This window comes from Oncorhynchus tshawytscha, linkage group LG28 (assembly GCF_018296145.1).
Source record: "Oncorhynchus tshawytscha isolate Ot180627B linkage group LG28, Otsh_v2.0, whole genome shotgun sequence".
In the NCBI taxonomy this organism is placed as follows: domain Eukaryota; kingdom Metazoa; phylum Chordata; class Actinopteri; order Salmoniformes; family Salmonidae; genus Oncorhynchus; species Oncorhynchus tshawytscha.
In genome coordinates this window covers 12,396,551-12,422,575 of record NC_056456.1, presented here as the reverse complement: position 1 = coordinate 12,422,575, position 26,025 = coordinate 12,396,551, and the positions used below count along the sequence as shown (strand labels likewise).

Sequence of the window (26,025 nt, the reverse complement as noted above, 5' to 3'; positions counted from 1 at the left end):
GCATGAGAGTCAAGAGCATGCAGTTATACAGGAGCCACAACGGAGACTGAGACATCGGCTCCGACAAGCCTGTAACAAAGACCAGCAGGAGAAACAAACGACGTTGGGACGCATAGACTGTCTTCACACAGCTGCAGGTGTGTACACACTCCTCTTTCCTGTAGCTTATCTTGTCCTGATTGTCTTTTCTTCAACTACGTGAAACAGCAAATTCCAGTTACGGTATTGTTTAGAGGAGAGATAACAACACGTTTGTGGATCGTATCTGTCATCCTCAAGAGTAACATAGTTCTGAAAATGGGTTCTATTACCATTATGTAACTAATTTATTTAGAAGAAATGTCATTACAAAGGGCTTGTATTTTAATGGAAGCCTCCCAGAACTATTCACCACAATTAGTTGTTCATCTATTTTAATACACTCCCGCTGTTTATTAACGCTTTATTCGCTGTTGTTAAAGGTTTATTAACTGTTATCAATAGTTTATTAACTTACAAATGTGAGCCATTATTAGACAAACTTTGGGTAAGGAGAAAAGACTGAGTAAACATCCCCCCCTGGGTCTGCCTGTGACTGAAACAGACACACTTCAGTCACAGCAGAACATCCAGTGACCCACTGGCACTGGAGGACAGTCACCCCAAAGACTATCCTCTGCCAGCCTACTGCAGGACAGTCACCGCAAGTTTGACCTGTCTGGATGCAAACCGCCCCATCAATATAAATGAGCTATCGGTCTGGCTTTACCTGAGGGGGGAAATGTACTTTGGAAACTTTGTTTTGCTTTTTATAAGTCAATGAAAAATGTAATGCTCTGAATGTGGCTGACTTGATGAAGAGTAGCAGGCCTAGGGTGTTAGCAACAGAGACATACTATACAGCAGTAATAACACACTATTAGATTAATAATCCTGCTATATTGATCCTTTTCTGTAACCACTGTCACTTATCTAAATTGGGGTTTGGGACTAACTTTTAAGAAGGGTTAATCGCTGAAGCCTAATTATTGATAGTGATGATGAAAAGGGGTTTTGATAAAAGAGAGAAAGAGAGAGGGAGAGAGTGAGCATGGTTCATGTTCACGTCCCAAGTCTCTGACTTATTATGGCTTTAAAGTTCTAATATATCCCTTTCTTAATCTCTCCTCCAATTTTCCTCAAACCTATTCTCCATCTGTAAGTATGTTTTGGGGTGCTTTTGATTTGATTTGCCTGAAAACCTGACACAAAGGAAATTCATGGATTTCCAGTGCTGGACTGGTAATGATAAATAACACTTAATCAATAGTACAGACGTAAATAAAGAACATCTGATGTTGCCCTCTGCTTGACGTCAGACAGTAATACAATGGTTCTCTCTTTTGACAGTGAACAATTTTGCCACCACATTGGTTTTGGTTTAGGTAAATGCTACTGGACCCCTCCCATTAAGTATGGTTGGGATGGAACCCTTCAAATGCACCTCAGAACATTTCCGAGAAGACCGCAGGCAGAAATGATTGCGTGCCCCCACTACTTTTTCCATCCAAGACATATTGAGTCCTTGCTTCCTCAGTATGTTTGAATCCAGAGGATTTGTTTTTATGGGTAGCCTATTGATGTGAAGTAGGTCATATTTTGCACCTGTCAAAAGTGTTGGATGGATGAGGGTTCTATTTCAAATACCTGATGTTTCGATGTCTCACTATGGGATATGCTTGGGCGTGGCCACAAGCTCGAAGTAACCAATCAAACAGCATCTGTTGGAGAGAAGTAGTCACACGCTCACCTGGAATACATTTCAATTAACAGGTGTGCCTTCTTAAAAGTTAATCTGTGGGAATTGTTTTCCTTCTTTATGTGTTTGAGCCAATCAGTTGTGTTGTGAAAAGGCAGTGGTGGTATACAGAAGATAGCCTTATTTGGTAAAATAACAAGTCCATATTATGGCAAGAACAGATCAAATAATTAAAGAAACATGGCAGTCCGTCATTACTTTAAGACATGAAGGTCAGTGAATTTGAAAAATTTCAAGAACTTTGAAAGTGTCTTGGGCAGGCCAGTCACCAGTAAGGTGAATTCACTGTCATGTTCATAGAACCATTCCTAGACAATCCAAGCCTAGACAATCATACTTTTCAGACGGATACATTTGAGGGAGTGGGATACATACTCATCCTTCCTGGAGAGGAACAAACAGGGGATTGACCTGACCACCACTCCACATGGACCTGACCTGTCTGCCTCTCTTTGCCAATCTGCTCCTCTGGAACAGCATGGCACACCGTTCCGGGAGGCTCTGAGGTCAATAGCCAGCATGGACCACGGGGGGACAGGCCGCTCCGCCAACGGCCTCTATGCCAGCGACACAAGTTAGCATTCCCCCTCCATCTAGCCAAAGCACCTCTCCTTCGCCTTTCTGCCAATTAACAACAGCGTAAAATCGTTACTCTCATCCAGGGCTTGGACCAGGCCAGTCATCAACCATCAGCTCTCACTCATTTCAGGCTGCCACCAATTTAGGGTCTGGGACAGTAGGGGACAAGCCCAACAAGGCCACAGTTAGCTCATCAGCAGTCATGGTTGTATCCTTCACGCAACCAGATTAGGGAGCCAACATCATGGAACTGCTAATAGCCTCAGCCTATGGAATTCCAAGACCCAAACTGCCATACTTTGAGAGTGGAAAGGAGAGTTATTACATCCTCTTGGAAATGGCATTGGAGAGCCTACTGGGTATTCACAGTCATCTGTCAGAAAGTTACAAATAACAAGTACTGATGGATCACTGATGGATCACAAATCCAAAATGCACTCCGCAAAATCATACATGGCTGCTCTCCAGGCTCTGAAAGCGAGATATGGTGAGCCACGCCAGCTTGTCCAGAGTGTAATTGACAACATCCTGAACGTGCCTCCATGGCAGCATGATTGCAGGTGAAGATGAGGGCGAAGAGCATTGCTCACCAGGCCTCAATCTCAGCCACAGCCTCTGGTTAAGGAAGGAGTTTGAACGCAAGGAGGGTCATAAAAGGCTGAATTCCACTACCATGTACTTAAATAGTGAAGCCGGGGAGGAACCCGGAAGGGAGGAACCTGGGAAGAAGATCGCTCTCAAATTCCAGCACAATTGCCCCTATTGCAATAGTAAGGGGAACTTCCTGGGCTCATGACCCAAGGTACAAAATCTCACTCGACCCCAATTGAAGGCCTGGATAACTTCAGGTGAGCGATGCTACAAGTGTACCCGTAGACATAAATCGGAGAGCTGCACATTGCTGAAACCCTGCAACAGCTGTAAGAAGATCCATCTCACAGTATTGCATGAAGTAATTCCCCAAACACCGAAGGAGCAGAGTATGCTCATAGTAGGAGCAACAAAGGAGCTCTACTGTACCTCGACCAGCCAAGGGTCATGTTGAAGGTGGTAAAGGTCACTCTGCAAAGCGAAGGGAGGAGCATGGATACAATCAATGTTCTAGATGATGGGTCTGAACAAACAATCATTCTCCCAGCTGCTGCCTGGCAGCTGAACCTGAAGGGGACCCCCGAGACCATTAACCTCAGAACGGTGCGGCATAATATTATCCAAGTGAAGGGCTCTTGCTGTGACATTTTGCATTTCACCTTCAGGACATAGGGACATGGCCTACAATATCACAAATGCCTTCACGGCAGATGGCCTTCCTGCTGGATGAGTGTTCTGCAGAAGCAATATCCTCATCTCAGAGGACTGCTTCTTCACAACATGGCCAGGGTTGCGCCACTCATCCTGATCGGGTCAGACTACCCACACTTGTCAATCTACTTCTCTCCACCCAAGCTGTAGAGTCACAGTAACTCATATTAACCAGAAGCAGTCTAGCTCCATCTCCCTGTGCAGCTACTGACCTCCTTCGGAATATTCAGATGCTCTGAAAGATAGACACCTTCCCCAACCGGAAGCTAAAGGAGGTCACCCGCTCAAAATATGACTCCTCCTATGCATTAGACCTCCTGGAGAAGCACACCACCACTGCAATGGATGGTGTACAGAGGTACGCAACCCCACTACTATGGGTGCCCAACCATACCATCATCCTCTGTTAAACACAACACAGGCTGTACTCCCACTACTCCGTGGGACGGAGCGGTGAGTGGTGAAGAACCCTGAGCTTGCAGAAGTTTATAACTGGGAAATTCATGACCTTGTGAAGGCAGGATATGTCACAAAAGTGACAGCTCATGAAGAGGGAAACCCACTCAGCAAAGCCTGGTAGTATCTCCCTCACCATGTTATCCAGCAACACAGTGGGAAGTATTGACTTGTCTTCAACTGTTCTTTCCAAGGCGCTGGTCAAAGGATCAACATTAGGTCCTTCCGTACACGGTGTCCTCGCACTCCTCAGCCATCAAGTACTCCCATTTGGCACCAAATGCAGTCCTTGCTGGGCCATATATGCTCTGCACACGCCTGGGAGCACCCAGACAGTGACCCAGAAGTCTGGGATTCAGTGGAGAATGCCTTCTATGTGGATAACTGCTTACAGAGCCTCCCATCCACTGCTGAAACGAAAGCACTCCTCGACAAAGTCCAGAATCTCCTATCCAAAGGGGCTTTTGAGGTCTGACAGTGGGCTAGCAACACAGCAGAGGTATTCTGCACCTCCTGCCACAAGCCAGGTCAAATAGTAGTGAACTATGATTTTCGCAGTCTGGGGCTAACCTACAAGAGCCCACTCTAGGACTAAGATGGAGCTGCATACTAGATACCCTTGGGTACAAGCACCACCAAAGTCTTAGTCCAGGACCTGTGGCAGACCAAGAGGGATTGGGGTGACCCAATCCACCCAGCAGAGCTAGTGGAATGATGGATCTGTTGGGAAACAGATTTGCCAGAGTTCTCCAGATGCCAAAGTGTTATGTTTGCACCCTGTGCTGACCAACTTGGATCAAGCCGGGCACTTCATGTGTCAGAGTGGGCTTCTGGAGCAGTTCCATTCTTGGAGTGTTGGATGATGCTGGCCAAACCCATGTCTCCTTTGTCATAGCCAGGTCCAGGGTTGCACCCAAGTAGCAGTTGTCAATGCCTAGGTTGGAACTCAGCGCTGCCCTTTCCGGAGCCCAATTGGCCTCTACCTTGCAAGCTGGGCTCTTGCCAATTCAAGGGGTCATCTACTGGGCTGATTCGACCACGGTACTGACCTGGCTCAAGTCAGTCCTGCAGGTAAAAGGTGTTCATCAGAACTTGCATTGCGGAAATCCAAGATCTAACGGAAGTCAATGATTGGAGGTGTGTTGACAGAGAAAATAACCTTGCTGATGACATCACTCGTGGTAAAACTCCAGGAACCGGCTCAACCCCATCGCTGGAGCTTGGGACCACCATTCTTGTCCCAACTGGAGAACGAGTGGCCGACAGCCCCGGTGCCTGCGGCCCCTCCACAACCAACTGAAGTTCATGCTACAACATCTCCACGGAGCCAACAATAGCTCTCCCTGACGCAGCACAATCCCAAACACCTCAGATGTGGTGGCTTTCATACCCACCTACCTCACTGCAGAGACACTCCTCCTACAGCATGCACAAGCAGTCAGCTTCCCTGAGGAGCTAAAATCTCTGAAAGCAGATAAGGAAGTGGCTAAGGACAGCCGTCTTCTCTCTTCTGCCCCAGAGAATGACCAAATATTCGGAATGATCAGAGGGAGGCTGCACCAAGCAGAAGTCTTGGATCCCGATGCTATCCATACAATTATCCTTGACACCCTCTTAACAACCTCCTCATCAAGAGTTATGATAAGAAGCTTCTCCACCCAGGGCCAGTAAGAATCTATGGGGCGATGTGGCAGAAATACTGGATACTTGGAGGACGAGGAGCAATTCACAAGCACCAATACGCCTGCATGGCAGATTTGCCACTGCTCGCTTGCGCCTCCTCAAACCCCCCTTCTGTTCAACAGGAGTAGATTGTTTTGGGCCCATTACAATCAAGCTAGATCGTTGAGTGGAGAAGCACTGGGGCATTCTGTTTAAGTGCTTGAAAACTAGATGTATCCACCTGAAACTACTGGAGAGTTTGGATGCTGAAGTCTTCCTCATGGCCCTACGGCGGTTTAGCACCCGACAGGGGAAACCCTACAAGATCCTGGCTGACAGAGGCACAAACTTCAAGACAGGAGAGGCCAAGTTGGAGTAAACCTTCCAAGCAATGTAACCAACCCTCCAGGATCAACTGATGGAGCCAACAAATCTCCTTCAAATTCAACCCCCGAGAAGCTCTTTTTGGAGGAACACGGGAGCGAGAGATCAAATTGGTTAAGACGGCCTTACAAGCCGTCCTGGGTGACCAAACTGTCACTGAAACCGTCTTGCGGACCGTCCTGATAGAGGTTGAAGGAATACTGAACTACAAACGGTCGTGTTAGATCAGTGGAGATCCAGGTAAAGAACCAGACATATATCCAACCTGTTGTCCAAATAATTCCTCTCCCTGAGATGACAGAGGATGTGGAGGGATGAGCCTTTTGAGGAGTGTGGAATTTAACAGAATTCTGGGACGGCTGTGGAAAAGGCTCATGGAGTTGGTGAAATCTCCCTTTAATTCATAGTCACTTGCCCAGCTTGACCAGAGCGCTTTAATTAGGTCAGGTTGAAATGTATGACAGATCTCAACTCATTAAAAGGAGGAAATCTCCACTGCCTGACCTCGCTGCTTTCTCTCCCCCAACTCAATCTAATCCAGACATTGTGTGCATCCACAAATCAACATAAATCCACAGAATCTGTTATCTTTCATCTGAACTATCTGTTACTCTCGGGAGAGCGGGACATCAGTTATCGTTTATAGTTATTACCACGGAGCGCAGCTTGGAGCGCTTCAAACCTATTGTGTTATATCAATGGACAATGATCAAGGCCCTACAGATCATCACGGGACAATTATGCCACTGAAATATGGTTAAAATGTAACAAAATTACATGTAGATATGAAGACAAACCTGGAAGTATGAAATGTAATTATTATTTGCTAAATTGATAAATCCTGATATCAAACTGATTGTGATTACAGATTGAATCATTTATAACTGATTGATTTATTTGCATTGTCATTATCATGATTATATTTAGTGAGTTTTCAGGCCCCTCCGGTGACAACTTTAGCTACTTTTAGGCTGTCTTTTGGGGAATTTTGACACAGAGGCATTATGTGGTTTTGATGAAATTGACCAACTTTTCCAACTAAATTCTGATGCAAATGAGAGTGGAAGAAGCTGTCTGTGCAACGACACACAGACAGAGAAGCACAAGGGGAGGGGGGGTGTGAAGGGGGAGGGGTGAAGAAACTACTTCCGGACTGCAGCAGTGCTGGAGAAAGGCAACTGCAAACGTCATCTAGCGACTACTAGCGACAAGTAAAGGAGCCAATAGCAGATCTCACTGAAAAACAGTTGCGAACGCTAAGCCTGTCTTATCAGTCAGTTGAATGAGAGAGAGCGAACTGAACATTGAAGAGAGAAGCACTAGGTAAACTAATTATTTTAAACCTTATCCGGAAAGTGAGCGAGTTATAAAGCATAGGATATAAAACAAAGTTAAGCGAGAATAATGATATAATTCTTCTTGTTTATGACATTTTGATAGTTGAATGGATTTATGAAAGTATGTTAGCAAAAAAGCTAGAATTGTCTAATTTTAGCTCCAGTCAAGCTAGCCTGTAGTGGCAACAGAGGAACAGAGGACTCCAACAAATGTTAACACGGTCACACCCTGATCTGTTTCACCTGTCTTTTATAAACTCAGAGAGTGTAACAGGGGGAACATTGTAACCCGCCAGGCGCGACACGAAACTCAGAAATAAAGATATAATTCATTCCTTACCTTTTACGAGCTTCTTCTGTTGGCACTCCAATATGTCCCATAAACATAACAAATGGTCCTCTTGTTCGATTAATTCCGTCGTTATATATCCAAAATGTCCATTTATTTGACGCGTTTGATCCAGAAAATACCGGTTCCAACTCGCGCAACATGACTACAAAATATCTCATAAATTACCTGTAATCTTTGTCCAAACATTTCAAACAACTTTCCTAATACAACTTTAGGTATATTTTAACGTAAATAATCAATAACATTTCAGACGGGATAAACTGTGTTCAATACCGGAGGAAAACAAAGTGGAGCGAGCTTTTCAGGTCACGCATCTCTAACAAACAGTACACTACACTTGACCCTCGTTCTGGACAGCCCTACTCCCTCATAGATATCATCCTAACCAACTTCCCCTCTAAATACACCTCTGCTGTCTTCAACCAAGATCTCAGCGATCACTGCATTGCCTGCATCCGTAATGGGTCAGCGGTCAAACGACCTCCACTCATCACTGTAAAACGCTCCCTGAAACACTTCAGCGAGCAGGCCTTTCTAATCGACCTGGCCGGGGTCAGTAGAGGATGCCTGGATATTTTTTTTAAATGCCTTCCTAACCATCTTAAATAAACATGCCCCATTCAAGAAATTTAGAACCAGGAACAGATATAGTCCTTGGTTCTCCCCAGACCTGACTGCCCTTAACCAACACAAAAACATCCTATGGCGTTCTGCATTAGCATCGAACAGCCCCCGTGATATGCAGCTGTTCAGGGAAGCTAGAAACCATTATACACAGGCAGTTAGAAAAGCCAAGGCTAGCTTTTTCAAGCAGAAATTTGCTTCCTGCAACACTAACTCAAAAAAGTTCTGGGACACTGTAAAGTCCATGGAGAATAAGAACACCTCCTCCCAGCTGCCCACTGCACTGAAGATAGGAAACACTGTCACCACTGATAAATCCACCATAATTGAGAATTTCAATAAGCATTTTTCTACGGCTGGTCATGCTTTCCCCCTGGCTACTCCTACCCCGGTCAACAGCACTGCACCCCCAACAGCAACTCGCCCAAGCCTTCCCCATTTCTCCTTCTCCCAAATCCATTCAGCTGATGTTCTGAAAGAGCTGCAAAATCTGGACCCCTACAAATCAGCCGGGCTAGACAATCTGGACCCTTTCTAAAATTATCTGCCAAAATTGTTGCCACCCCTATTACTAGCCTGTTCAACCTCTCTTTCGTGTCGTCTGAGATTCCCAAAGATTGGAAAGCAGCTGCGGTCATCCCCCTCTTCAAAGGGGGGGACACACTTGACCCAAACTGCTACAGACCTATATCTATCCTACCATGCCTTTCTAAGGTCTTCGAAAGCCAAGTCAACAAACAGATTACCGACCATTTTGAATCTCACCATACCTTCTCTGCTATGCAATCTGGTTTCAGAGCTGGTCATGGGTGCACCTCAGCCACGCTCAAGGTCCTAAACGATATCTTAACCGCCATCGATAAGAAATATTACATTGCAGCCGTATTCATTGATCTGGCCAAGGCTTTCGACTCTGTCAATCACCACATCCTCATCGGCAGACTCGACAGCCTTGGTTTCTCAAATGATTGCCTCGCCTGGTTCACCAACTACTTCTCTGATAGAGTGCAGTGTGTCAAATCGGAGGGTCTGCTGTCCGGACCTCTGGCAGTCTCTATGGGGGTGCCACAGGGTTCAATCTTGGACCGACTCTCTTCTCTGTATACATCAATGAGGTCGCTCTTGCTGCTGGTGAGTCTCTGATCCACCTCTACGCAGACGACACCATTCTGTATACTTCCGGCCCTTCTTTGGACACTGTGTTAACAACCCTCCAGGCAAGCTTCAATGCCATACAACTCTCCTTCCGTGGCCTCCAAATGCTCTTAAATACAAGTAAAACTAAATGCATGCTCTTCAACCGATCGCTACCTGCACCTACCCGCCTGTCCAACATCACTACTCTGGACGGCTCTGACTTAGAATACGTGGACAACTACAAATACTTATGTGTCTGGTTAGACTGTAAACTCTCCTTCCAGACCCATATCAAACATCTCCAATCCAAAGTTAAATCTAGAATTGGCTTCCTATTTCGCAACAAAGCATCCTTCACTCATGCTGCCAAACATACCCTTGTAAAACTGACCATCCTACCAATCCTCGACTTTGGCGATGTCATTTACAAAATAGCCTCCAATACCCTACTCAACAAATTGGATGCAGTCTATCACAGTGCAATCCATTTTGTCACCAAAGCCCCATATACTACCCACCATTGCGACCTGTACGCTCTCATTGGCTGGCCCTCGCTTCATACTCGTCGCCAAACCCACTGGCTCCATGTCATCTACAAGACCCTGCTAGGTAAAGTCCCCCCTTATCTCAGCTCGCTGGTCACCATAGCATCTCCCACCTGTAGCACACGCTCCAGCAGGTATATCTCTCTAGTCACCCCCAAAACCAATTCTTTCTTTGGCTGCCTCTCCTTCCAGTTCTCTGCTGCCAATGACTGGAACGAACTACAAAAATCTCTGAAACTGGAAACACTTATCTCCCTCACTAGCTTTAAGCACCAACTGTCAGAGCAGCTCACAGATTACTGCACCTGTACATAGCCCACCTATAATTTAGCCCAAACAACTACCTCTTTCCCAACTGTATTTAATTTAATTATTTATTTTGCTCCTTTGCACCCCATTATTTTGATTTCTACTTTGCACATTCTTCCATTGCAAAACTACCATTCCAGTGTTTTACTTGCTATATTGTATTTACTTTGCCACCATGGCCTTTTTTGCCTTTACCTCCCTTCTCACCTCATTTGCTCACATTGTATATAGACTTGTTTATACTGTATTATTGACTGTATGTTTGTTTTACTCCATGTGTAACTCTGTGTCGTTGTATCTGTCGAACTGCTTTGCTTTATCTTGGCCAGGTCGCAATTGTAAATGAGAACTTGTTCTCAACTTGCCTACCTGGTTAAATGAAGGTAAAATAAAATAAATAAATAAACATTTCTCAAAGGAAAAACATCAACACATTTCTAAAGACTGTTGACATCTAGTGGAAGCGATAGGAACTGCAAGCAACTGCCTTAGAATTCTAGATTCCCATTCAAACCCATTGAAAAGAGAGTGACCTCCAATTCCCCCCCCCCCCTGGATGGTTTGTCCTCAGGGTTTCGCCTGCCAAATAAGTTCTGTTATACTCACAGACATCATTCAAACGATTTTAGAAACTTCAGAGTGTTTTTCTATCCAAATCTACTAATAATGTGCATATCCTAGCTTCTGGGCCTGAGTAGCAGGCAGTTTACTTTGGGCACACTTTTCATCCGGACGGGAAAATACCGCCCCCTAGCCTTAAGAAGTTTTAAGAGTGTCCACTAGGCCTACGCTTTTTAATTGCAGAGCGAGTAGTGAATGTTACATTATGTGAGTACCATACATTTTTGCATTTTTGGTCACTTAACCCGTAAAATGTTGTTACGCAGAACATCATGATAATACATTATAAACAACTACCATGCTTTCATGTTTACATGCTGTTAGTGTAAAACCATGGTATATTCCCTCCATCCATAGCAGTACAATAAAATAAATACCATTATACGATCATCATGGTTTTTGGTCACTGCCGTGGCAGGAAAATACCATGGTATTTACAGCAGTACCTTTACATGGTACATTTTTGTAAGGGTCTCCGCAAAGCTAGCTACCCCAAACTAGCTTTTTCACTTGTAAGGATAGAATTGCTTCACTCCCTGACGGTTGAGAGACACGATTTGTTCGTTGAGAGACAAGCGAAGCATATGCTTTTCTCTGGCTAGCAGTGTGGTTACTAGCTAGGCTATTTAACCTCAAGACGAATGCTAACTAGTTTACATGTACTATTTCTCTGAGCAATGGAGCCGGCTTACCCCTCACAAGGAGAACCAAGCGGGGTGCCTGCCCCTGCTCCCTCTACCGGAACACCCTTATCCGTGTGGGGCTACAATTTCAGACAAGGACACACTCTTTGTGTACCGCCTAGCTGGGGGTCCCACCCGAATGTGAAGGCTGCATAAAGCACTCACCGTGCTTACCCCTTCACCCTCAAAACAGGGCGATGAGGAGACCCCGCAATCGCAACCCACTTGGGCGGAGGTAGCGGCAGGTTACCCTGAGGATCTATGTCCTATACAGTGGGGAGAACAAGTATTTGATACACTGACGATTTTGCAGGTTTCCCTACTTATAAAGCATGTAGAGGTCTGTAATTTTTATCATAGGTACATTTCAACTGTGAGAGACGGAATCTAAAACAAAAATACAGAAAATCACATTGTATGATTTTTAAGTAATTAATTTGCATTTTATTGCATGACATAAGTATTTGATACATCAGAAAAGCAGAACTTAATATTTGGTACAGAAACCTTTGTTTGCAATTACAGAGATCATACGTTTCCTGTAGTTGTTGACCAGGTTTGCACACACTGCAGCAGGGATTTTGGCCCACTCCTCCATACAGACCTTCTCCAGATCCTTCAGGTTTCGGGGCTGTCGCTGGGCAATACGGACTTTCAGCTCCCTCCAAAGATTTTCTATTGGGTTCAGGTCTGGAGACTGGCTAGGCCACTCCAGGACCTTGAGATGCTTCTTACGGAGCCACTCCTTAGTTGCCCTGGCTGTGTGTTTCGGGTCATTGTCATGCTGGAAGACCCAGCCACGACCCATCTTCAATGCTCTTACTGAGGGAAGGAGGTTGTTGGCCAAGACCTCGCGATACATGGCCCCATCCACCCTCCCCTCAGTGCAGTCATCCTGACCCCTTTGCAGAAAATCATCCCCAAAGAATGATGTTTCCACCTCCATGCTTCACGGTTGGGATGGTGTTCTTGGGGATGTAATCATCCTTCTTCTTCCTCCAAACACTTCTTCCTCCAAACACGAGTTTAGACCAAAAAGCTCTATTTTTGTCTCATCAAACTACATGACCTTCTCCTATTCCTCCTCTGGATCATCCAGATGGTCATTGGCAAACTTCAGACGGGCCTGGACATGCGCTGGCTAGAGCAGGGGGACCTTGCGTGCGCTGTAGGATTTTAATCCATGACGGCGTAGTGTGTTACTAATGGTTTTCTTTGAGACTGTGGTCCCAGCTCTCTTCAGGTCATTGACCTGGAACTGCCGTGTAATTCTGGGCTGATCCCTCATCTTCCTCATGTTCATTGATGCCCCACGAGGTGGGATCTTGCATGGAGCCCCAGACCGAGGGTGATTGACCGTCATCTTGAACTTCTTCCATTGTTGCCTTCTCACCAAGCTGCTTGCCTATTGTCATGTAGCCCATCCCAGCCTTGTGCAGGTCTACAATATTATCCCTGATGTCCTTACACAGCTCTCTGGTCTTGGCCATTGTGGAGAGGTTGGAGTCTGTTTGATTGAGTGTGTGGACAGGCGTCTTTTATACAGGTAACGAGTTCAAACAGGTGCAGTTAACACAGGTAATGAGTGGAGAACAGGAGGGCTTCTTAAAGAAAAACTAACAGGTCTGTGAGAGCCGGAATTCTTACTGGTTGGTAGGTGATCAAATACTTATGTCATTTAATAAAATGCAAATTAATTACTTAAAAATCATACAATGTGATATTCTGGATTTTTGTTTTAGATTCTGTCTCTCACAGTTGAAGTGTACCTATGATAAAAATTACAGACCTCTACATGCTTTGTAAGTAGGAAAACCTGCAAAATCGGCAGTGTATCAAATACTTGTTCTCCCCACTGTATGTTTGACAGCGAATGAAGGAGAAGGGGACTTCCTCATTGACGAGTTTAAGAAGAAGAAGAAGAAGCCCAAGCCCTAGGCTCAAGGCTGTCTTTCTCCCTCATCAGAACTTCAGTACCTAATGACAAATATGGGCTAATCGATGTCTGTAAACGATCAGCGACCAGACTCAATATCGAGTAGCCTGCACCCATGGTGGGTGGCAGCGCCGAAAGGAACTGGTTCGACAGGAAGACACTCCCCTCTCTCACCATCCCGGGAAAGTAATTTCTCCTAGCTGTCCAAAGCCAAATGCAACTGGGACAAGCCCTTGTCCAGCAGTGTCCAAATGAGGCATTTTCTGGGCATGGACATGGCTATGAAGTCCTACATCAAGGTCTCCCTACAGCTGCAGTGTGTATCCGCCCTTCTGCCTCCCCCGACCAGCGCAAAGTTCTTCTTTGTGGAGAAGAAGGACAGAACCCTATGCATCGACTACCGGGGCCTCAATACCATCACAGTGAAGAACCGGTACCACTCATCCCCTCGGCCTTCAAGCCGCTCGAGGGGGCCACCGTTTTCTCCAAGTTGGACCTGTGGAACGCCTACCATCTGGTGCGGATACGGGAAGGGGACGAGTGGAAGACCGCCTTCAACATGGCCAGCGGCCACTATGAATACCTGGTCATCAAAATCAAATCAAATCAAATGTATTTATATAGCCCTTCGTACATCAGCTGATATCGCAAAGTGCTATACAGAAACCCAGCCTAAAACCCCAAACAGCAAGCAATGCAGGTGTAGAAGCACGGTGGCTAGTAAAACTCCCTAGAAAGGCCAAAACCTAGGAAGAAACCTAGAGAGGAACCAGGCTATGTGGGGTGGCCAGTCCTCTTCTGGCTGTGCCGGGTGGAGATTATATCAGAACATGGCCAAGATGTTCAAATGTTCATAAATGACCAGCATGGTCAAATAATAATAATCCCAGGCACAACAGTTGAAACTGGAGCAGCAGCACGGCCAGGTGGACTGGGGACAGCAAGGAGTCATCCTGCCAGGTAGTCCTGAGGCATGGTCATAGGGCTCAGGTCCTCAGAGAAAGAGAAAGAAAGAGAGAAAGAGAGAATTAGAGAGAGCGTACTTAAATTCACACAGGACACCGGATAGGACAGGAGAAGTACTCCAGATATAACAAACTGACCCTAGCCCCCGACACATAAACTACTGCAGCATACATACTGGAGGTTGAGACATGTCATGCCATTAGGACTTACCAACGGCCATGCTGTGTTCTAGGCCTTGGTTAATGACGTTCTCCGCGACATGTTGGACCGGTTCGTTTTTGTCTACATCAATGACATCCTCGTTTTCTCCCACTCAGCCCAAGAACACATGTCCGACAGGTCCTCCAGCGCCTCCTGGAGAACCAGCTTTTTGTGAAAGCGGAGAAATGCGAATTCCATCCCTCCACTGTCCCCTTCTTTGGTTACATCATTGCTGCAAGGAATGTACAGATGGAGCGGTGGTGGATTGGCCCCAGCCTATGTCCAGAGTGAAGCTGCAACGTTTCCTGGGATTTGCTAACTTTATCCGGAGTTACAGCACCATGGCTTCCCCCCAGTCGTCACTGACATCCCCCAAGGTTCCATTCACATGGTCCCCAGCTGCTGACCGGGTGTTCCGGGACCTCAAGCACCACTTCACCACTGCTCCCATGTTGGTTCATCCTGACACATCCCGTCAGTTCGTGGTGGAGGCCAATGCTTTGGATGTTGGAGTGGGGGCTGTCCTTTCCCAGCGTTCTGCCCTGGACCTCAAGTTACATCCATGCACCTTCTTCTCCCATCGTGAGCTTCTCGCGGTGAAAATGGTGTTGGAGGAGTGTAGACACTGGTTGGAGGGGGCGGTACATCTGTTCATTGTGTGGATGGATCACAATAACCTGGAATATCTCCGCACCGCCAAGCATCTCGATTCCAGTTAAGTTAGGTGGGCCCTGCTTTTCACCCGGTTTAACTTCTCCCTCTCCTACCGACCAGGATTCAAGAACGTCAAGCCGGATGCACTGTCACGCTGCTATAGCCCCGCGGCTACACTTTCAGATCCTGAGACCATCCTTCCCACCTCGTGTCTGGCGATGGAACTCAGCTGGGGAATAGGGAAGCAGGTCCGTGAGGCGAATCGTTCCCAGCCAAATCCCGGGGGGTCAGATAACAGGATGTTTGCGTGTGCCTGACACTGTCCACTCCTTGGTCTTGGAGTGGGCCCACTCCTCCAGGCTTGCCTGCCACCTGGGCTCTCATCGGACCCTGACTTTTGTGCGACAACGCTTTTGGGGGCCTGCCTAACATGGTCCCGGAAGTCTCCGCGTTCATCGCCACCTGCACAATCTGTGCACAGAACAAGACTCCTTGGCAAGCTCTGGCTGGTCTTCTTCAACCACTGCCTGTCCCTCACCATCCCTGGTCTAACACATCCCTGGACTTCGTCACGCGTCTTCCCTCATCTGATGGCAACACCTCCATCCTGACAGTAGTGGACCAGTTTTCCAAAGCCACCCACTTCATTCCTCTCCTCAACCTACCCTCTGCCAAAGAGACATCCCAGGTCATGGTGCAGCACTGTCTTCCGGATCCATGGACTCCCGGTGGACATGGTCTCCGACCGGGGCCCTCAGTTCTAGTCCCGGGTTCTGGAAGGCGTTCTGCATGCTCATTGGTCAGCCTGTCCTCCGGGTTCCACTAGCAGTCCAATGCCCAGTCGGAGCGAGACCTGGAGACAACTCTGCCATCAACTTGTGTGGGTTGAATAAGCCTGCAACACCCTCCCCTGTTCTGCCACTGGGCTCTCACCTTTCAAGTGTTCCCTGGGGTGTTAGCCCCTGCTCTTTCCAGAGCAAGAGGAAGAGGTCACCATATCCTCGGCCCAGATGTTTGTCCGCTGCTGTTGCCATACCTGGAAGAGAGCCCGGTCGGCTCTTCTCAAGACCACCATCAGGTATCGACAACAAGCGGACCGCAAATTTCTCCAAGATTATTAGCCTCTCTGCTGTTTGTCTTCTGTTGCCCCGTACCCTCCGTATTCATCAAATTTTTCATGTGTAGTATTAAACCTATGTCTCACAGCCCTTTGTCTCCTGCCTGCCCTGACCCCGAGCCGGCCTGCTGTTCTGCACTTTATTGACTCTGTCCTGGATTACGGACCTCTGCCTACCTTTGACCTGTCTTTTGCATGCACCCGGTTAGGGTCAATAAACATCTGTGATTCTAGCTGTCTGCATCTGGGTCTTATCCTGAGTTCTGATTTTTTTTAAATGGATTCCCAGAAAACATTAGTTATAAACCAGTCTCACACATCCAGCTCTTTCATTCGATACCAAATTCAGCCAGTGCCATATTTAGGCCAGCCAGGAGAAATAGGATGCGAGTAAAATGGGTCAGTCAGAAACAATCATTGGCCTCCAGCTGGCGCCCAAGAGATGCACAGGCATAATCTTATTATAGGTACACTTATGCACACACTTCTTTGAGATAACTTTTTTTATTTAGAATTGGGGCTTCATGTTTGCCTTCATCTAATTCCAAACAAAAACTTCCTACTTGATTTTCAGACTTTTATTATGAAAGAGTAGAGATTTTTTAACAGTATCCCTCCACTTAATTATAATAATACATAGGTCCTATATAGCCCTTTTCTATAACCCAAAGACACAATCTGGAAGCTTTTGGAGAAGCTTGAGAAAGCAGGGGAGATGTAGGAATATGAGAACCAGGGCTAACCAAACACACCCAGAGATATGATATAGCCTGGTCAGGGGCAGTAGCGTGAAGGAATATCCAAGAGTGAATGAACTTAAGTCAGAATTGGAGTTGTGATAACATATTTCTGCATGTCTGTTCTGCAGTGCACACACCACTGCTAAGAATTCAACCACGTATTGACTCGCTCTCCCCTGCCTATGTTTTAGGTGGACCAGTGACACAGACAGCCTTGTTGTAGAGGAGCAGAAGAAGAGAAAAGGAACCACTAGCTATGGGGCCCAGAGCTTGGTGCCTGTTTGTCCTGCTTGGGCTGTCCGTCTGGGGCAGCAGTGAGGGCCTCAGATCCCCCATCCTGACCCGGAGACGGAGGTATCTGGAGGACAAAGGAGAACCACCCAAAAAGTGCTCGTATACCTTCCTGGTCCCTGAGCAGAAGATCACAGGGCCAATCTGCACCAGCCGGGGCCTACACACGGACAAGGACCGAGTGACCCGCCTGGACGTAGCGGCGGTGAGGGACCTGCTTTCCAAACAGAGACGGGAGATGGATACCCTGAAGCTGGTGGTGAACATTGATGGGAACATGGTGAACGAGATGAAGTTGCTGAGGAAGGAGAGCAGGAACATGAACTCCAGGGTGACCCAGCTCTACATGCAGCTGCTGCACGAGATCATCAGGAAGAGAGACAACTCTCTGGAGCTGGCTCAGCTGGAGGGGCGCATTCTGAACGCCACAGCAGAGTCCCTACGCCTGGCCGCCCGCTACCGTGACCTAGAGGTCCGATACGCTGCGCTCTCCGCCGTGGTGAACAGCCAGTCAGTTCTGGTTGGTGCCCTAGAAGAGCGCTGTCTGCAGGTGTACGGCCGGCGGCAGGAGCAGTCTCCTCAGGGCCCACCACTGGTGCAGGTGGTGCCAGAGAACATACCGGTTAGCATCCCGAGATTTACCAACGAGATCCAGAGGGACCACGGCCGGGCATTTCCCAGAGACAGGGGCTCCCAAGCAGGGCCAGCACCCACAGGAAGCACCCTGGAGCTCCAGAAGGCTCCGCAGGGCAACTTCAGTGCAGAGGGTGAGGCAACTGATTATTAGATACACTATATAGTGCATTGGGTCAGTATTCAGACCCCTTGACTTCGTCCAAATTTTGTTACGTTACAGCCTTATTCTAAAATGGATTGAATTGTTTTTTTCCCCTCATCAATCTACACACAAAACCCCATAATGACAAAGTGAAAACAGGTTTTTAGACATTTTTGCAACTGTATACAAAATAAAAAACAGAAATACCTTATTTACATAGGTATTCAGACACTTTGCTATGATATTTGAAATTGAGCTCAGGTGCATCCTGTTTCCATTGATCATCCTTGAGATGTTTCTACAAGTTGATTGGAGTCTACCTGTGGTCAATTCAATTGATTGGACATGATTTGGAAAGACACAAATGGAAACCACTCCTCAGTAAAAGGCACATGACAGCCAACTTGGAGTTTACCAAAAGGCACCTAAAGTATTCTCAGACCATGAGAAACAAGATTCCCTGGCACCACCCCTACGGTGAAGCATGGGGGTGGCAGCACAGTGCTGTGGCAATGCTTTTCAGTGGCAGAGACTGGGAGACTAGTCAGGATCAAGGGGAAGATGAACAGAGCAAAGTACATAGAGATCTTAATGAAAACCTGCTCAGGACCTCAGAATGGGGCGATGGTTCACCTTCCAACAGGGCAACGCCCCTAAGCACACAGCCAAGGCAACGCAGGAGTCACTTCAGGACAAGTCTCTGTGCCAAGCTTGTAGCATCATACCCAAGAAGACTCAAGGCTGTAATACCTGCCAAATGTGCTTCAACAAAGTACTGAGTAAAGGGTCTGAATACTTATGTAAATGTGATATTTCAGTTTTTTATTTGTAATAAACTTGCAAAAATGTCTAAAAAACAGTTTTGGCTTCGTCATTATGTGTGTAGATTGATGAGGGGGAAAACTATTTAATCCATTTTAGAATAAGGCTGTAACGTAACAAAATGTGGAAAAAGTCAAGGGGTCTGAATACTTTTCCCGAATGCACCGTACATACAAAAGTATGTGGACACCCATTCAAATTTGTGATTTGCCTATTTCAGGCACACACATTGCTGACAGATATATAAAATCGAGCACACAGCCATGTAATCTCCATAGACAAAACTTTGTCATGTGGAATGGCTTAACTGAAGAGCTCAGTGACTTTCAACGTTCAACAATATCATAGGATCCCACCTTTCCAACAAGTCAGTTCATCAAATTTCTACCCTGCTACAGCTGCCCCGGTCAACTGTAAATTATGTTATTGTGAAGTGGAATAGTCTAGGCGCAACAATGGCTCAGCCGTGAAGTGGTAGGCCATACAAGCTCACAGAACGGGACCGCTGAGTGCTGAAGCGGTCTTCGGTTGCAACACTCATTGCCGAGTTGTAAACTGCCTCCGGAAGCAACGTCAGCACAAGAACTGTTTGACGGGAGCTTCATGAAATGGGTTTCCATGGCCAAACAGCTGCACACAAGCCTAAGACAACCCTGCGGAATGCCAAGTGTCAGCTGGAGTGGTGTAAAGCTCGCTGCCATTGGTCTCTGGAGCAGTAGAAACACGTTCTCCGGAATGATAAATCACGCTTCAACATCTGGCAGTCTGACAAACCGAATTGGGTTTGGCAGATGCCAGGAGAACATTAACTGCCCCAATGCATAGTGCCAACTGTAAAGTGTGGTGGAGGAGGAATAATGGTCTGGGGCTGTTTTTCATGGTTTGGGCTAGGCACCTTAGTTCCATTGAAAGGACATCTTAACGCTACAGCATACAATGACATTCTAGACGCTTCTGTGCTTCCAACTTGGTGAAAACAGCGTGGGGAAGGCCCTTCCCTGTTTCAGCATGACAATGCCCAAGTGCACAAAGCGAGGTCCATACAGAAATGGTTTGTCGAGATCGGTGTGGAAGAACTTGATTGACCTGCACAGAGCCCTGACCTCAACCCCATCGAACACCTTTGGGATGAATTGGAATGCCGACTGCCAGCCAGGCCTAAATGCCCAACATCAGTACCCAACCTCACTAATGCTCTTGTGGCTGAATGGAAGCAAGTCCCCTCAGCAACACCTAGTGGAAAGCCTTCCCAGAAGAGTGGAGGCTGTTATAGCAGCAAAAGGGGGACCAACTCCATATTATTTTATTTTAAAAAATTTTATTTCACCTTTATTTAACCAGGTAGGCTAGTTGAGAACAAGTTCTCATTTGCAACTGCGACCTGGCCAAGATAACGCATAGCAGTGTGAACAGACAACACAGAGTTACACATGGAGTAAACAATTAACAAGGCAATAACACAGTAGAAAAAAAGGGGAGTCTATATACATTGTGTGCAAAAGGCATGAGGAGGTAGGCGAATAATTACAATTTTGCAGATTAACACTGGAGTGATAAATGATCAAATGGTCATGTACAGGTAGAGATATTGGTGTGCAAAAGAGCAGAAAAGTAAATAAATATAAACAGTATGGGGATGAGGTAGGTAAAAATGGGTGGGCTATTTGCCCATTAATGCCCATTATTTTCGAATGAGATGTTCGACGAAAAGGTGTCCACATACTATTGGTCATGTAGTGTAGGTTGGTGGGTGAGGTGGTAGGTGAGGGGGTGGATGGGTGGTTAGTTGTTGTTTGTTTGGTAGCAAGGATAAAGCATAGACTTATTTCAAAATTAACCTCAAACCAATGTGTGTTCATTTTCTTCTTAGTCAGATTTTTTTATTATGTAACATTTGCATATTCAGCTAGAACTAGGTTTGGTGCTGCTCACCAGAAAGAACACAGACCTCGATGGAAAGAAAATAGGTCGTAGCATTCTAAGTTCAGAAGAAGGAAAAGAGAAAAAAAGAAACACAGAAAAGAAACATTTGACTCATCTACCGAAATTCCTGACACATTTAGATTGTCCCGACCCAAGAATAATAAAACGTGTGGGATTTGAAGGCAGCTGTGTATGAAAGGGAACCCTCTGCAGGATGGCTCCCTCTCATGCTAAGCATGGACAGAACCTAGGCTGGAATGACATGGTTTCCGCTGACCACAAAGTAACTGCACATCTGGCTTACTTCACCACCGCTTGCTGAGACTAATAGCGATCCTCACCTATAAACTAGGCAAAGATTCATCTCACATTAAACAAACACAATAGTTGAACTGTTCACATCTGCTCTAAGACAAATGTATAACAAATGAATGGTAGATCGAGATAAATCCTAATATTCAATGTGTTCTAAACAAATCACTGCTTTAACTGCCTACATCTGGTGTGTGATATTTTGTTATTTTGTGTTATTTCTTACATTCTTAGCCCAGAAAATGCTGTGTACACAAAAAAACGAAAAGACAAGAATAAAATAAAAATACAAGCATTTTGCTACACCCGCAATAACATCTGCTAAATATGTGTATGTGACCAAAACAATTTGATTTGATTAACAGTTTGTAACTGATAAATCTCTCCGTCTCTACCTTTGTCCCTTCATCTCTTTCCCCATCCCCCCATCTCTCCCTTCACCCCTCCATCTCTTCCTTCATGCCTCCATCTCTCCCTCCATCTCTCCCCCACCATCCCACCCTCCATGCTCCCCCAGGTCCTTTCAGGGACTGTCTCCAGGCCCAGGAGGCTGGCCATGGCACCAGCGGTATGTACCTGCTGAAACCTGGCGAAGCGGAGAGGCCCATGCAGGTGTGGTGTGAGCAGGGCCTGGACAACGGAGGCTGGACCGTCATCCAGAGCAGGAGGGATGGCTCTGTCAACTTCTTCAGGAACTGGGACGCCTACAAGGTGATGATGAAAAAGAGAAAAGACACTGAAAACGAATAAGCCAGAGACAACAACAGTGCCGTTATGTAACCTATCCAAAAGGAACTCGTCTGGTCTGGTGTCTCAGGATCCTTTCCAAGGCCTGGACCCCTTGTGTTTTCACTTATAATATAATGTATTTTGTGTGTGTCAGCGTATTATTGCTGAAGTGATTTAGTTTGAGATGGCCATTATGAAAGGTAAGAAGACCCAACAGGAAGGTATATTCCACCGCTCAATCTCCAATGTTTACTTTCCAAACTTCCACAGCTCTGCTAGGTATATCTTCTTTAATTACAGTGCACTAATTCAATCTGAAATGAACTCTCTGATTGTTGTTTGTCTTATATATTATCATGGCCAAAGAGATTAAAGCTGTTCACCTGAACAGACCAAAAAGTGATTTAGATGCATTTGTCTTCCAACGGTACTTTCTGACAAAAATTGATTTATAGTATCCTTTTTTTAGCGTTCCTCTTTTCCAACCACTCAGACTATACAAAACCAACAACTAACTTTTCATTTATCTTTCTTAGAATGGATTCGGCAACATAGATGGGGAGTACTGGCTGGGGCTGCTGGGGATCTACAATTTAGGGAAGCAGGGAGACTACAGACTTCTAGTGGAGCTGGAGGACTGGGTGGGGAAGAAGGTGTATGCTGATTACAGCAGCTTCCACCTGGAGCATGAGAACGAGGGCTACCGCCTGAGGTTGGGCACCTACCAGGGAAACGCTGGCGACTCACTCAGCAGCCACAACGGCAAGCAGTTCACCACACTGGACAGAGACAAGGATGCCTTCTCAGGTGGGTCAATCAATCAATTCATATACTGTTGGCTAAATGCATAAGATATACAGTAGGCCCTAAAGAAAGCATATGAGACAAACAAATGGGCTATTTACATGATCTCTATGCAGGTAACTGTGCACACTTCCTTAAGGGAGGCTGGTGGTACAACTCCTGTGGCCAGGCCAATCTGAATGGTGTTTGGTACACTGGCGGTGTCTACCGCAGCAAGTTCCAGGACGGAATTTTCTGGGCAGACTACGGCGGAGGATTCTACTCTATGAAGGGAGTGCGCATGATGATTAGACCTATAGACTGAGACTACAGAGGGAGAGACATGACCATCCTATCCCTCAACCAACACATGTACACTATTGCCTATCTCAGACCTACTCACTCACAGAGATTGAGTACAAACATTGTCTGACCTCATTGTGGGATGGTAAAGTATTAAAGTATACTACTAATGTCTGGGCCTTACTGTCAGCACTAGACTTAGAGCCAAGGAGTGCCAGACCTTTCAGTTACCATGGAGAGCAAAACAACTGGCCATATGGTATGGAATTGAAATCTGTGTATGTTGCTAGAGGTAAAAGCTTGCCTATTTTAGAGGTGTGTAAATATCCTTACATGTCATAATAACATCTTATGTAAGCATTCAATCTACTTTGTTTCAACTTCTCCATCTTGAAATGCTTTATCATTTGCATCCCTTGAGATGTTTTTTCATGTATTTGAAATAAACCAGGGAGAAGCTGTAAATGATCCTATAGAAAACATTGGGTTGTCGATTCACTGTCCATATTTGTGGATCATGCACCATTTATTGTGCTCTCACAGCTGACTTATGTACTGTAGCCTGTGTGAATGTTTTTCTCATTTTGCAGTTGATTAAATCTCAATACGAGCCAGAGACAAAACAAGAAAAAAAAGGAAAGGAATTACGGTTTGTTTTGTGTGGTTTTCAGAGACTTAAAAAATGCACACGAAGCAGAGAGTTAGTATGAAGTATCGGAACAGACAACGAGAAACACATGGCTGAAAGCCACAGGATAGAGTGAAGGGAAGAAGGGAGAGGGGGGGAGAGGGAAAGAGACAGGGAAAGAGACAGGGGAAGAGAGGGGGGGGACTGGGATGGATTCTGTCCACATTTTAAAGTGATCCTTTTTTTCTTCCTTTTAAATACAGAGACATTTCCATTCCTTCCGTACAAAAGTGCTTGGACTGTATGTTTAAAAAAATATATTTTACATTGAAAAAGTCACGACTCCCTGTGGTCCGTAATCACCGGTAGAACTGGCTAGATCTGGAGGGAAATTGACCCCAAAGGAGAGAACAGCGGGTTCCTCTGGCTGATGGGTCTGCAGCACACGGCACACTACAAAAAGACATACTGTATCACACATTAAAGTCAATGAGAAAGAGACATCCCATAAACTTCAACAAAACATATGATTATAATGAGCTTTGCTGGATATTTGTCACACATGGACACAAGATGAAGGGTAATATTCAAGTTTAAGTCACCAGACTTGAATGTAAACCAGTCAGAATGAACCAAACAGGCTCTTTGTGCTGTTTTATGGACATGTTTACAGATGTCCAAAAACTCAGAGCCAATTAAACATGCTGTTGTGGAATACTCAATCCAAAGATTAAGGCAGAGAATAATTGAAAGTATAATAGTGAATCTTTTAATGCAAGCAGCTGCTGGAAGGTAGATCCCTCTCTGACCTCAGTCAGGGAAGGAGATGGAAGGTAGATCCCTCTCTGATCTCAGTCAGGGAAGGAGCTGGAAGGTAGATCCCTCTCTGATCTCAGTCAGGGAAGGAGCTGGAAGGTAGATCCCTCTCTGATCTCAGTCAGAGAAGGAGCTGGAAGGTAGATCCCTCTCTGATCTCAGTCAGGGAAGGAGCTGGAAGGTAGATCCCTCTCTGATCTCAGTCAGGGAAGGAGCTGGAAGGTAGATCCCTCTGATCTCAGTCAGGGAAGGAGAAGGAAGGTAGATCCCTCTCTGATCTCAGTCAGGGAAGGAGCTGGAAGGTAGATCCCTCTGATCTCAGTCAGGGAAGGAGAAGGAAGGTAGATCCCTCTCTGATCTCAGTCGGGAAGGAGCTGGAAGGTAGATCCCTCTCTGATCTCAGTCGGGGAAGGAGCTGGAACGTAGAACCCTCTCTGATCTCAGTCAGGGAAGGAGCTGGAAGGTAGATCCCTCTCTGATCTCAGTCAGGGAAGGAGCTGGAACGTAGAAGCCTCTCTGATCTCAGTCAGGGAAGGAGCTGGAAGGTAGATCCCTCTCTGATCTCAGTCAGGGAAGGAGCTGGAAGGTAGATCCCTCTCTGATCTCAGTCAGGGAAGGAGCTTGAAGAATAACTGGTTACATGTTGTTGGTCAATTTCTTCAACAGATGATCAGATCTATATAATTATCAAACTTATATACAGTTGAAGTCGGAAGTTTACATAAACTTAAACTTAAACTTAAATTCTCCAACCTAAGTGTAAGTTAAACAATTTAAAGGCAATGCTACCAAATACTAATTGAGTGTATGTAAACTTCTGACCCATTGGGAATGTGATGAAAGAAATAAAAGCTGAAATAAATTATTCTCTCTACTAGTATTCTGACATTTCACATTCTTAAAATAAAGTGTTGATCCTAACTGACCTAAGACAGGGAATTTTTTACTAGGATTAAATGTCAGGAATTGTTTAAATGTATTTGGCTAAGGTGTATGTAAACTTCCAACTTCAACTGTATATTGGTAGTAGAATGGAAACACAGACTCTTTGTTTCAGTATTAAACATCTCCTTTAGTAATACAGAGTACTATATGATAGCTCTCCCCAGGTTCTGCAAAGTGTCTGAGACATCCTGTAACTCATATAGCCTCCCCAGTCCTACTTGCGTGAGTTTCCCTGGCAACAACATTTTAATACATCTAACCTCCCCCTGACAGCAGCAACCATCTTGTCAGCAATTAAAAGCTCAGATGTGGG

General features: G+C 45.8%; 1 protein-coding gene across 1 annotated transcript; it reads left to right on the top strand.

Annotated features, from left to right (window-relative positions):
* LOC112226751 (angiopoietin-related protein 1) lies at positions 1-23,805 on the top strand. Its single transcript, XM_024391271.2, has 5 exons — positions 1-137; positions 17,574-18,440; positions 22,026-22,219; positions 22,774-23,044; positions 23,158-23,805. The coding sequence occupies exons 2-5, from the start codon at positions 17,639-17,641 to the stop codon at positions 23,343-23,345; spliced, it is 1,455 nt and encodes a 484-aa protein (XP_024247039.1). The 5' UTR covers positions 1-137; positions 17,574-17,638; the 3' UTR covers positions 23,346-23,805.
* Positions 23,806-26,025: the final 2,220 nt, after the last annotated feature.